At 47.8% G+C, this 14,349-nt stretch overlaps 1 protein-coding gene across 2 annotated transcripts in view; it reads left to right on the top strand.

Moving 5' to 3' along the window:
- Positions 1 to 13,834, top strand: part of PAX5 (paired box 5) — a 131,561-nt gene extending 117,727 nt beyond the window's left edge. For both annotated transcript variants that reach the window (XM_056513029.1, XM_056513030.1), the window contains one exon: positions 7,477 to 13,834. In XM_056513029.1, coding sequence (XP_056369004.1) covers positions 7,477 to 7,550 — 74 coding nt within the window. In that variant the 3' untranslated portion in view covers positions 7,551 to 13,834. The remainder of the gene's footprint in view (positions 1 to 7,476) is intronic.
- Positions 13,835 to 14,349: the final 515 nt, after the last annotated feature.

The raw sequence follows: 14,349 nt of genomic DNA on the forward strand, positions 1-14,349 counted from the left end.
AGCCAATTGTAAGCTCCACTGCTTCTTGTGCCATTGCAGCTTGCTCATGCACGTGCTTTGCATTTCTCCCTGACCCAGTGTGGTGTTTGCTTCCACGTTGTGCATGCCCACTCCATCTCTCCTCAGGAAGGAGCTGCTGGTACAGCCTCACTGGTGCCAGCATGGTCCCTATGAATGGGAGACCAGAGCCCTGTAACTCCTGCAAGATCATGGCCCTCATGTGAAGGATAAACATAATCTATTTTACACCCCGTCAAAAGCTGGCCCACTTTGACCTTATATACATGTAGCATGAAGTAATTAGAATTTTTCCCTGCATAATTTGCATGGATGAGGTAAGTAAAATACCAATTAATTGTCATCTCTCAACACAGGAGTAGCATGCCTTAGAGATTTCCAGATTTATGGATGACAGGGCTGTTATATGTGACCTCCAGCAGTGAAATAATTTTGAATTTTTGTCGTACTTTTTTCATCCAGTTTCTTTGTTTTAAGTAATTGAGTCCCCATGTAATTGAACCACCCAGGCTGTATTCATCATGGTTCTTGTCCTTAAACAAATCCTTTGGGAGCAATAGACAGCCTCTGCCTCTCATGCCATGGTGCTGGTATAATGCTGTTATTTGCTGTGCCACATTTAAGGGTTTGTTAGCGCTTCCACCATAAATCAACAGACAGATCTTCAGCTAATATGGATGGGCATAGCTGCACAAAGCCAGGGGAGTCCCCGTGCTCAAACCCACTGTTTCCATGGCCACAGCCAGCAGTGCTGGCAGAATTTTGGTTGAGCAGCATGGGGAAGATGCTTTTGCCAGAGGCAAGAGCACACACCATGCTTTCTTAATTTCTCATTTTGCAATTCCTTTTGAATTAGGAAAGCTGCTTCACAGTGCTCTGCATCATGGATAGGCCTGGGAAGCCAGGTTTTGTGTAACTTTGAAAATTTTCCTTCCAAAGTCTTAAAGAAATTGGCATGATACTAAAAATAAATGACAACCCAGCTCTCCACCTGCATGAAGACAGGTTTTGAGGAGGCTCCTGGGCTGTTTGCTGTGTTCCTGCCTGTGGCTATCTGTGAGAACAGTGCACACAATCTGGAACCAACCCAAAGCCATTCCTCAGCAGCCCCACAGGCCTGGGCAGTGCCCTTCCATTCTGTCAGCAGCAGGCTGCACCCATGGCCTCTCAGCTCTTCATCTGAGGTGATGGGGCTGTACCAGCTCTGAGCATGCTGCCCAGGGTTCTAGGCAGGGTAGGTCCCTGTGATGCTCTGAAAATGCTGGAGATTATTAGGTCTGGGTCAGCAGAAGTCTTTTAACAGAGGCTGGTCATGAGACAACTGCTTGCTGACAGAACCTTTTACCTGTGCCATTCCTTTTTTTTGCATTCATCCTCTTTTTCTCATTTCCTGTTTGGATCGTGCATTTCAGGGGCAAATTCTGACTTATCTTTGACATATGAGCAGCTATGGGGACAGTGTGCTTCTCCCAGCAAAGCTGTCCTCAGGCTGGAGGGGGTTTCTTCAGCAATATTTATTCAGCAGCATGCTGTGAACATGTGTTTAAATGAGGCAAGGGTAGAAAGGGTAAAAAGAATCAGAGGCTATCATATTTTTCCAGAAACTGCAGCTTTCTTGGATTGAAGTGTTTCATGCTATAATGTCAGTGCTGATCTTTTTTTTTTCTGTTGGAAAATGTAAAACATATAATCTTGGCTTCCTTATTTTTGTCCTCTTCAATGTACTTTGTTTCAAAATAACAAACAAACAAAAACAAAAACAAAAGCAAAACAAAAAAGTAAATGCAAGTTTTCATTCTGAAGCAAGTCCTAAAGATGAAGTTACCATTTCAGTTTAATCTGGTCACAGAACTGGGGGGGGACTGGAGTTTCCAAAGGGGGAATCCCTTTGTCTGACCACAGGTAGGTCCAAGTAGAGTGGTATGATCTGATCAAGGATGTGTCTGCAATCAGGCACAGTCTCTGGGTGAGATGTCTCTTGTGCCTTGCAGATATCTGCCTTTGTCCCTGGAAGCCTGATCCTGCAATCCCTTCTCCCTAGTGCCTGCTAATCCCACTGGTAGTTTAGGGCAAGTAGGAGTCTGTGGCAGGGCCTTTGAAACGTGCCCCAATCTCCCTGCACACCAGAAGGTGCTGTGTGATGAGCCTGGGCACACACAGCGGAGAATAGGTTAATTTGAACTATATCCAGGATGCTTCCACTCCTCTCAGGAGTATACGTGAGTACATTTAGTAATTCTCTCCTGAGAACAAGCTCTGGCAGTATCAGCCTCAGAGCAGAAACCTTGACAAAATTAATCAGGACTGGTACATTGCCTGACACAGTTTGTTTTACAAAGTCCTGCTCCTTTCACTGAGATGAAAGTGCAATACTGTAAGCACTTAGCAGCACCTACGTTCAATTAATTCCCTGTGCAAGGAAGAATTGAACCACAGCAATCACACAAGTCTGAGACCTGGAAAGAGGAGCTAAAAGGAGAAGTGCCATGATTTGCAAGTGGAGGAAAAGATACTTGAATTGAAAAAAATACATTTGGAGGAGACTAAAGAGAGAGATGAGAATGGTAGGAAGGCTTTGGTTTTAAGTCCCACAGACTTTGTCCTGTGTGTGTGGAGCAGCAGGGAGGGGTGAGGTGGTGTCTTCAGGGGAAGGCAGAACCATATTCATGCAGACACTGGGACTGGGCTGTCTGGCCCCAGCAGAGCACCAGCTGCTCACCATTACCCTGCTGTCTGTTCTGCCCTTGCCTTGGTTCTTCTCACTTCTCTGCACCAGGCCCCAGCTGTCCTGAAACCAGTGCAGGGCTGTGCTCCCTCTGTCTGGGGCAGTCCCAAATGCTGTGCCCCATGGGGAATAGCAGACAGTCAAGCTATGGTCCACAATGGGCAACAGAAGCAGGGGCAGAAGAAGTCAGTTATCTGCTGCAGCTGTACAGCGTTTCCATGCTCTTGCTTCAGCCCTGGTGGCACCCACACCTCCCTTGGTGTCAGAGATGTGACTGACTGTGCTGTGGGGCACAACTAGAATGTGGATGGACCCCAGGTTCCTCGAGGAATGTGCTGGGAAAGGGACTTGGCCACTTGTGTGGTCTGGCTGAATGACTGAAGTAGGTGTCTCCATCTCAAAGCCAGACAAAGAGCTGAGGGAAGGAACATCCTTTTCCTTCCTTTTTTTCCCACATTGTCCTGCAAATGACCTGCCAGCAGTGCTGTGCAGGGATGCACACAGAAGCACATGCATTTATATTTGAGCACATAGGAGGCAAACGCGCCTGTCTAGGGCTCAGGCTGTTAGTGTTGGCACATTCTGGTGTGCACCAGCATAGGATCAGCTCAACACGTGCCTGCTAAGGCAGGTAACAGCAGCACTGTCTAATGAAAGAAAGCAGTTCAGTTCTAGTCTGTAGCCTTTGTGTCAATCCTGCTGGCTGTGGGCTCTGTTTGATGCAGGGTCCCTGCCCAGGTGTGGTCCCTGTGTGCTGGGAGGGACTGGCTGCACCCCTGCAGTGCCAGGCTTGCCACTGCTGGCAAGGCACCATGCAAGGGCAGGGCTTGCAGCCCCTCAGTTAGGATTATATTCAATTCCTCTGTGGGATTCTGTGGAAAGATTAGAGAACAAGTAGGCGCTAGAAATGACTGTGTCAATAAATAAATTGATGATAGTATGAATTAGAAAGGAAAAATGACAGAAGGATGGACTAGTCTGTTGTGGACAAGGGCATGGTGACAGGAAGAGTGAGCACTTTCATTTTGCACTTTAAACTCAAGCTTCTTTGATTGCACAGCTGAAAGGCAAACTGGCAAAATCTAACTTGAGAGAAATGTAAGGCCTTTGGAATGCATGGGAGAAATATTGGGCTTTTTGTAGCTGCATTGAGTCAGAACAGTGGAGGAAGAGAGAGTGGGAAAACAAAGGCTCTGACCCCCAGAAGATCCCATTTACTCCAAAACCTCAGAAAGCACTGCATCCAGCTCCACAAGTCAGGGTGAAATTGTTGGGTGCTGCTGGATCCCTCCTGAGTGTTTTTCACCCCTCTGCCTGAGCTGAGCTGCCATGGCTAGCACTAGTGCTGGTGCCAGTGAGGACTGGGATCTCTGTCACCCGCCACCACTGCCTGCTTCAGTCTGACCTCCTGGGTGATGGGTGGGGACAGCAGTTCCACTTGGCTCTTCACTGGCCTGGGAACTGTTTTTCCTCAAGGTACTGCCTGCTGTGATCCCCAAGGACATCCATGCAGCTGGATTGTCCTTGAGGGGACATGGGCCAGCCAAGTGGGCACCCCCAAGAGGGCAGCCCCAAAGAACACCCCAAACCCCCAGACAGACATGGCATGCACATTTCAAAGTCTGATAAGCTGTTAACTTTTGCCTTTGCTCATTCAAGAGTGGCCAATTTGACCAAGGCAGGCTTCTGTGGTTTCAATGGATTGAGTTTGGCTGGGATATGAAGTATACATTATTTAACTTTAGGCTACCTATGAAAATGGTTTTCACTGTCCTTGTGAAGCTGTCCAGTATTCTCCAGGAATAGCCTGTTCCAGGTAACTGGTATCAGATTAAGGAGCCCCAGCCTCAGGTCTTCTGGAAGAAGACTATCTGTCCAGGATAGCAGTTGTGGTGACCTCAGCAGATAACACAAGACTACACTTGTGCAAACATAAATGGAATGATGACCTACTGAAGGGATCTGCTTTAACACCATTGGCTATGGCTTAACATTTTTTAACGTTTAGTAAATAAACCTAGGTCTGATTGGTTCCTGCATATGAGTTTGTATACACAAACACATCATTGTGTTTGCACACACCTTTGCAAGTGTTTATCCTGGCCAGTGACTTCACAGATTCTCTTGAATTATTTTTGTGCACCGTAAAGCTATTCTTCTAGCCAGCTAGGACCAACTCCTAAAGATTGCTTTACTTTGTTTGAACCCAGCCCTTTGGAATGGGTTTTTCTGATTTTGGATGTCTGGGTCTCTAAGGGTGTAACTGAGGACAGCACAGACGCACACAGTGCATAAAAGCTCCTGTTTTGCCACAGCACTGGGCAGGAGACACATCCCAGTAGCCAAAGCCCTCTGTTTCTGAGCCCTCAGGGCTGCAGAAGCAGAGTACTACATGCTCTGGTAGGACACTGATCATGACAAAGCTTTCTTCTCTGACTGTGCTGAGCAGCACATTGCACATGCTGGGCAAGAGCAAATGCTGCCTGTGCTCTGTTTTTTGGATGCATCAGCTTGTGCTCCCTTGGAAATTAAAAGCTAGAGGCTGGTGATGAAGCCTGAGCTGATCTCCTGATGTAGCACTCTGGACAAAAGCAGCCAAGAAGGAACAGCTGGGCTTGGCTGTCAGATTGACCCTGTTGGACCCACAGCAGTGAGGTAGCCCTGCATTTTGCCAACAGTTAACAGCAGCTTTCCCTGAGCTTCCTCTTAAGGGTCTGGCTGTGTGATTCTTGCTCTGTGCCTGGGCTTTTGAACCAGCAGCCCTCAAACAATCAGTCAGGTCATTTTGGAGTGAACCGCACAGCATTCATCTGGAGGCTGTGCAGTAAGAGGAGAGGGCAAGAAGGTTCTCCAGCCTCCCCGAGGGGAAGGCGTTTGTCTCAGGGCAGAGCATGTCACCAACAGCGCCAGGCATGCCAGCTGGGTCCTTCTTCCAGCTCCAGAGAGTGTGGTGGGACAACAATCGAGGCACTGCCACACTCAGGCTATGCCCGGGGCTGCCTTTGGACCTGCAGGAGCAGTGTTTGGTAAAGTCTGGTGTGGGGGTCCAGAGTATTCCTCTGGCTTCCCTGGAAGGTTTAAGACCCCCCTGGCGGGGTCCCCAAAGACCCTTGAATGAGACCCAGGTGTCTCAGGGGCTGGATTTAGCTCCTTGGAGCAACTTACCAACATTGAGAGAAGAAATGCAAGCCACAAAAATAAATAGAGTGTAAATTAGACTGTTAGAATGTAGAATTAGCAGATTTCTAGAATGTTTGTGATAAGGGACACGTGGCCAAGATGGAGAATTGGGGGTGTGGATACCTCTTCCTCCTTCTTCTCCGTGTCATCCATGCTGGGTGACACGCTGGCACTTTTAGATTGGACAAGAACAGATCTGGACCATGTAACAAGATTGTATTGTATTGGGGGTCATTTGTAAATACCTAGTACGTAGTTTAGACTATAAAAGATAAGTCCTGCCTCTGCCAGGCAGATTCTGCCATGGATGTCTGGCGAGCAGACTGCTGTTCGCTGGACAAAGCATTCCTGAGATAAGCAACAATAAACAACCATGAAAACCTCTAAGAACAGCCTCCTGCAGTCTCTCATCGGCGGGCATTGGAAAGAGCTGGGTTCCAAACCACCTGCATGTCCACCAGAGGTGATCTCAGGTCTAAGGAGACACCTCAGGATGTGACAGTCTGGGACAGGAAGTGAACAACCAAAAAATGCACCTTTTGTTTGACTGCCACTGATGCTTTCCTAAGGGGCCCACAGTCCCCACTGAGCTCTGGTGGCATTGCCTTTTCCCAGAGGGGCCAGCAGGTCACATCCAGGGCTGTGAAGACCCTTGACAATGTCTGATAGACTGCTGTTCCATGTGTGCTGAAGGCAGGGAGCTCAGGATGGAAGACAGCTCTCAGACAGGGCCCCTCATGAGAACAAACCCTACAGCCCTGCCTACTCCAGCGCTGCTGCTCACATTGGCTCTCTGCTGCTCATCCAAGCCTCCCTGATGGTCTCAGATTCATGGGGCTGAGGAAAAATCCTTCCAGGGGGTTCTTCCTCGTGTGATGTGCCTCACATCCCATGCATCTGAAACTGGTGACTTGCAGACCAAACTAGTGGCATCTTGAAGACAGAAAACTCCCTTCTAAGGGTGGGTGTGCTTGGAAGGTTTCTTAAACTGGTGCTGGCAGGACAGATTGATATCTCTCTGGATACCAGTCAAAGACTCTCCCTCATTCAAACAAATAGTCCAGGTTCTTGGTGATCCTTGGGTAATCATCCTATCTACCAGTGCTTAACCCTGCAGGACAGAGAATTTTCACCAATATTTTCCAGGCCTTTATATGGTAAACAAGTTCTTTCACTGAAATATTTTGAATGCTTTGGAGTTCAACCTCCTCCTTTTAAAAGGAAGGGGAAAAAATCAAAGAAGTCAGAGAACAGTAGTGTGTTGGGATTGGAATATCTTGACTTTCTGTTCTGGAAAGTAATTAACTTTTTTTGGTGAAGTGAACGAAGTTGATACTTTGAGTGAAGGAATGGAAGAAGGTATCAAGCAGCACGCAGCAATGCAAAGCAGTGGTAGCCTCCTTCTCATGCAGAATGCACAAACGCAATCTGCGTTCTCTTTACCCAGCCCATACTGAAGTTTGGCTGGAGCGCTCTCTGACACCCATTGTCAGAGCACTGCAAGCTGGCACTTTCCCCCTTTGTGTTCCTCACAGTGGTCTCCTGTCCCACAGGCTCGCCCTACTACTACAGCGCCACAGCCCGCGGAGCCGCCGCTCCGGCCACCGCCGCCTACGACCGCCACTGACCCAGAGCCCCGACAGCACTCACGGGGGACAGCGCGACACCCTGTGCCACCGCCGTGACACCCTGTGCCACCGCTATGACACGCTGCTGCCACTGCCGTGACACGCTGCTGCCACCGCTGTGACACCCGCTGCCAGCGCCGTGATACGCTGATGCCACCGCTGTGACACCCTGTGCACCGCCGTGACACGCCGCTGCCACCACTGTGACACCCTGTGCCACCGCCGTGCCACCCTGCTGCCACCGCCGTGACACCCGCTGCCAGCGCCGTGACACCCTGTGCACCGCCGTGACACGCCACTGCCACCATCCAGCCACCCGAAGGGAAGCACAGAGTACCTAGTAGGAACATGACCATTGACATTTGTTGAACAGATTATTGTATTCGTGAATCTGGTTGGGTCCTGAATCAGAGAAGCAGGAGGAGGTGGTACTCCTGAGGCTCTGTGTGGTCAAAATGTGTGGTAGCTTCAAGTTCTTTGCAGCTGGCTGGCTACTGCTTCAATTGCCTGCGGGTGCCATGGCTGTATCTGGGGATAAGGAAGAGGTGTGAGCAGCTCCCCTTGGGGCAGCTCCCTCTTGCTGCACACTGAAACAGGCTGTGAGACTCAAGGCAATTTTCTTTTCTTCTTCTTCTTTTGTTTTTCTTTTTCTTCTTTTTATCTTTTTTTTTTCTTTTTTCTTTTTTTTCTTTTTTTTGTGTGTGGCAAAGAAAAAATCAGTCTCCTCAGTTTTACACAAGCACACCACTGTAAATATTTGCTTGTTTGTATTACTGTAAGAGTAGCTTAAGCATAAACAGCAACATTGTACAAGTATGAACTCAGAACACATCCAAAAGTGTGTTTTGAAACCGGTGCACTGATTCAAAGAACTCTGTAAGCTTTAAGCAACTTTGAACCAGGTTAACACTCATTGTGGCTGTATTTTGGGCTGATGTTGTTTCTATATAGAGCATCCTATTTGACAGTTGTGTGTGATCATGCTATATGCTTGTATCAAACACATGGGCAACTGAAAGACATAGGCAATTTTGTGATACTTTACTGCTTAATATTCATTTTTGTTCATTTGTCATCATACTAAACACTGGAACAAATTCAAGTTAAGCAGCATCCAGGAAGGAATTCCTAAATAACAGTTGACACCTTATGTATATCTCCATAGATTGTGTGCTCAATCCCAGCCATGAAAACCCTGAGAGGAAGGCAGAGAAATACTGTGCTTATGATTTTTGTTAAGTACATGTAGTGAGTGGGGTGTACCAGGCATGAGGGCAGCTGCAATTTCCAAGCCAAGCTGAAGGAGAAAGTTCTTGTTTTGGCATGTCTGTACATTTCTGTGAAGGCATTGCAGATTCCAGCACTGTAAACCAGGCATGCCTAAGGGGACTTTTGCCCTGCTAATTCCATGTTTCTTTCCTCCTACTTGAATAGGAAGCACTAATAGTCACAGGTTTCAATGTGCACCTTGTGGGGGTCTAAATTAAGCGAGCAGAGCAGCTACAAATGACCCCTTAGCAGCTACACCAATCACTGCCTCTCCACGGAGCCAGGAGAGCTGCTGATCTCTCCCTGAAGCCTCCCCCTAGCCCAGACCAAGGCACAGACAACCTCAGCCACATAAGGATGACAGGCATGACTCCATCCCCTCCCTTCTGAGGGCAGTGGGGAAGCCGCCTGGTCCTGTTGAGATGAAGATCTGGCTTTAGCCTCATTACTCCCGACCCAACCATCCTCATCCTCCCAGAGCTGCCTGGGCTCCGCTGGGGGATCCTGTTGGTGCTTGCCTGCAGAAGAAAGGTTGTTGGTGTCAAACTTGAGATGCACTCCTGTGGAGGAACATTCAAGCAGGTATTCAACAGGTTCCAGCTGTACAAACATTTCTCTGGCAGCTCCTGAGTTAACACTATTCTCTCCCTTCCCACTCATCACTTGTGCTGCATATCTGGTATCTATAGTGGCCACTGATCTGCTGAGAAATTCTTTCTCCCACTCCAGTGGCATCTTCTCATGGTATGGAAATGTAGCCAGCACTCCCAAGTTTCCAGGGCAGATGTGTGTTCCAATCCTCAGCAGCCTTGGAGACATCCAGGTCCCACCAGCTCTGAGACATTTCAGCATGATGCTCACAGACCCCATCTGGGATTTCAGCCAGAGTCTTTTAAACTAATGCAGAAATAAGTTTTGTGACAAACTTATCAGTGAGATGAATGCCATTTTTAATCTTTCAGCAATTAATTACTGATACGCACCTGTTTTTAACAAAAGACAAATAACAGCACGGAAAATGTACACAAGGAACCTTCTGAAGCCCTGCTTTGGGTTCATAACTATCTGCATACCCCATGATTGCTTGCATTCCTTGGACAATACTGTAAAGGGCATTTCTGTCCCTGGGACCACATGCAAGGGCCTGGCCAGGGGATGTGCAGTGCCTCCACTCTGAGCACATGCACCTTCTCTGTGAGTTCAGGAAGGCATGTGTCTGTCCAGTGCCTTTGCTGAAGAGATGAGAAAGAAGGGTTTGACCAGCGGTGCTGGTGATGCATCTGGAGCAGAGGTGTGCTGTTACACCAGCTGTTCCAGGCTTGGCTAAAACAAGTCTGTGGGCCCAGTGAGGGAGCTGCAGCTCGTTGGCATGTGGGTCCTTCTCCCACTCTGTCTACTCTCCTGCAACCACATTACTTTTTCTTGTTTCCTCAGCACTATGGATTGCTTGACATATATTAATTCAGATAACGTTGAGAAGACTAAACATGACATTTCAGCAGATGTTACTATACTTATGCCAGAAGTACTTGTAGTTGGGCTGGGGACTTAGGAAAGACAAGACAGGTGTGTTTCCTCCAGATGATGCATGTGTGGATGCCACTGCTGAAGTGACCCAAAGTGCTCAGGCCTGACTGGCCTCAAGGCTTTCATCAGGGCAGCCCCTGGCCTGCCAGGCGTGGTGGGGGGCTCCATCCCAAGGACTCTCTGGATACACAGGCAGCTAATGAGGGGAAACCTGAAACTTCCATCCCTGCACATGCAAAGCAGGGACTCGTGCCTGACCCATCTCCCAAAATGTGGCAGCCATGGCTCACTCACATCTGCTGGGATATCCTTCTGTCACAAACAGCCAGTATGATTTAGACATGGAGTATCCATGCCATGCTGCTGGAAAAGGCACTTCTTGACAGTACTTTCTGTTTCTGGGAATATTGCACCTGAGATTTACAAACTGCTTTCCTCAGAAAGACTTTCTGTCCATGGTCTTCATTGTGGAATCCTCCTCCTTGGGGAGCATCTTTGAAAGGCACTATTGGTAGAAGGTGGTGGTCTGGGCATGACGGAGGATTTCGTGCTTCCATCTGTGCTCTGTGGCCTCAGAGGGGTTACTGGGTGAGGTGGAGATGGGAAGAAAATGACCCTTAGGGGCTACAAGGAGAGGAGAGAGCCAGCCCAGTGCTGGGGTTTGTGGTGTCCTGCTAATCCTTTACTCAGGTGGGATGCCCTGCAGAGCAAATCATTACTAAACCTTTGCAGAAATCAACCCCATGAAGTGCCTTCAGGCAGTTTCAGCCCTGAACTCTGTAATACACTCAGTTAGATGGAGGGTTTTCCAGTACTTGACACTCCAGCAATAATTTTATCAAATACATTGCTGACACAGGCAAAGAAATTAAATCTGAAAGGTGGAGAGGGACAATGCTGCTGTGAAACTAAATCAATGGAGGCTGGAGTCAGGATTGCATGAACTGACTTGTTGAGGAAACCTTCAGTTAAATGCTGTCAGACTGTGACCATAAAGAAGACACAAAATGTTGTGGACACTGAATTTTTTCATCATCTGTGTCTGAAGGTTCAGTTATGGAGATATTATTGCTAGGCAGCTCTACTGACTGCAGAGCTCTGGATGTCTCTGAGGACTGGATCAACAGATCAAAAGTTTTCTTTGATCACTGTTGAAGCAGAAAAACACATGGGGCTCTGGCATCATGGGGCCAGAGAACGACTGTTCATTCCAAGATGTCTGAGAAGTTCTCTGATTGGACTGGAAGATGTTAGGACAACATCAGTGCATGAGGCACTTTGGAAAGAGATGGTGAGGAAGGAAACAGCCCCAGGGTACATGGAGCTGACAATCTCCTTGACTCCCTGTGACTGAGTCCTCTTGGTGCTGTAGTGTGAGGGCAGTGCAGTTGGACAGAGTGGCATGGTGGGTAAGGGAAGGGATGGCCTCACCGTGCCAGGTCTTAGTACTTACTGGGTGTTAATAAATGCTTTGCCATGCTAGTCTTAGCTAATGGGGTTATATTCCTGGCTTTCTTTTTCTTTAATTTATGTTTTTTACACATGCTTCAATAAGGAGGGGAGAGGAAGACATGTTATAGTCCTGCTTGTTTCCAGACACAGGTATCAGGAGCTGTGGCCTGTAGCAGACTCAGCTTGTATAGCTGTCACTGGCTGCACCAGGCTTGGACCAATATCCTTCCCAGCACCGTGCTCTTTCCTGCGTGCAGGTGCCACTGGGAAGCATAAGGCTAAGAAGCAGCACAGCACTTGGCTGACCCCCCCATAACCCTGTCCCAGCAAACTCTGGGAAAACCTGGTTTTTCTCCTGGATTCGTTGATGAAATGTTAGAGGAGCAGCAGCTCTTGGCTCGCCAAGCGTGCAAGTGAGGGTCACATGTGAGTGTTGCTGGGCACAGCCAGGTCAGCCTCTGCACTGGCAGAGGCACTGGGCACACATCAGAGTTGCAGCCAGCTGCCCTCTGCTCTGGGGACAGAGTGCTCAGGAGCCACACATGGCTGGGGATGCAGCTGGGGCAGTCCTGTAGCTCCTCAGACCTGCTCTTGTCACAGGGATGTGTTACCACACTATGACAAACAAAAGGATCTGAAAGGATCAAAACCAGTTAGTGTTCTTTTTCTGGTCGAGCTGATGAGACTTGACATGCAAATGCTGAGTGAAAAGCATGTCAAAGTGGTGCCTGAGTTGCTCACCTCAGCATCACAGCTGACACAGGTGCCAGCTGCAGCAGTGGCCTCGCTCACCAGTCCTGTGGAAGACTCACAGAATGCAGGAGTTACAGGGTGGGAGCCAGGCTGAGAGGACTGAGCTGGACACAGCTGCAGCATTGCCAGGTGGGCAGGCAAGCATGTAGGGATTGCTGTCTACACCCTTGAATGTGTAGTACACCACTACTTGAGTATCTCAGAGCTTGCAGGGGCTGTGGAGAGGTGGATTCTAGTCCTGCATCAGCCCCAGACACCACCCAGCCAGACCCCTCAGTCCAAGGTCTCTGGCTCTGCCTTGTCTAAATGAGGTGGGAAAAGTGGCCAGTGGGCATTTAGACCTGCCTTTCCCTTTGCTCAGCCTACTGTGGGAAAAAAAAATCTCGTCATGGTTTTTCACTTTGTACAGTGGCCTTTGTATATTCCGAAATTACAGAAACTCATTTCATTGCAAATGGAATTCCTTTCCAAGAAAAAAAAAAAAAAAAAAAGAGCAAACTTTTTTTCTTAAAGACAAACCACTATGTGTTAGGGACTTCTAGCAACAAAGAAATACTTATTGTATCCACCAAAGTCTGCAATGCCTGCATTGAACCTTACTTCTTTAAAATGAGAGGAAAAAGAAAGAGAGGGAGAAAAAGAAAAGCCTCCTCACCTTGAAAAGTACATACAAACAAAAAATAACTTACAAAAAAAAATCCTAAAAAATAACTGTTGAATTGCCTTTGAAAGTAGGGGATAACATCTGTTGCAAAACAGATGAAAAAATGCTTCTTAAAATGTGTATGTTTTGTATTCTTTTTTTCTAGTAGGAAAAGAACAAACTTGAAATATTGGTGTTTTTTCCTTAGTGCTGTGTGTTGCTTTTGTGTGTTATAATATTTGAATGTAATTACAGCAGTGCCAATTTGCCAAAGACGTCGAACATTATTTTGGGGATTTTGTTTTGGGTTTTGTTTTGGGTAGCAAAAAGGGAGGTGGGCTGGGGACCAGGGGTGCTAAGGCATGGGTCAAAAAGGAGGGGCTGTTTGAAGGGGTTTTTTCCTTTGTTTTTTTCTTTTTTTAAAATTCTTTTTCCTGTCAGTACTGGAATTTGTGATTTTATTCTAAGTTAAATGGTTGACTGCAACACTTTTTTTTTAGATTAGTTGAAGAAACATGCAATAAGATTGGCGTAGTTCAATATCTGTGTGTCTTTTCATGAGAGTGACTGTTACTTGTGGACATTTGGTTTTATGTAACCTTTATGTGAGATAATTATTTGTAAATATTTACCATAATTTTATTGGTTCCTAAAATAAAAGTAATTTTTTTAAGTTCAAAATGTTTGCTTTCACTCTTGTCCTCACCTCGTGTCCTGCCTTTCTAGGGAAACAATTACCAGGTAGTTGCATTTGAAGCGGGACATTGGGGGCCCTGATGAACAAGCATCCCTCAGTCACGGGGAGGGGTTGCAGTCTGTGCCAGCAGGATGGTCCCCACTCAGTGTGGGTGGGCCCAGGAAGGTGCTCCATGCTGGGCAGGGCCAAGGCACCCCAAAATGGTGAGCTCGGTGCTGGTGAAGAGTCTCAGGGGTCCTAGTCCTGTGGGCAGGTTGTTCTCCCCGCGAGGCAGAGGCCAGCTCTGGATGCAAGGAGGAGCATTTGCTGGGGACAGGAGCCAGGGGCTGTTCAGAGCTCCCTGAAGGTGTCTCTCCTGTCTGGAGACCACTGTGGTTTGGCTGAGGCGCTCCCTGCTTTGGAGCAGGGCTCTGTTGTGCTGTGCTGTGCTGTGCTATGCTGCTGCCCAGCTGCTCCT

The sequence above is a fragment of the Oenanthe melanoleuca genome, chromosome Z (assembly GCF_029582105.1).
Source record: "Oenanthe melanoleuca isolate GR-GAL-2019-014 chromosome Z, OMel1.0, whole genome shotgun sequence".
Lineage (NCBI taxonomy): Eukaryota > Metazoa > Chordata > Aves > Passeriformes > Muscicapidae > Oenanthe > Oenanthe melanoleuca.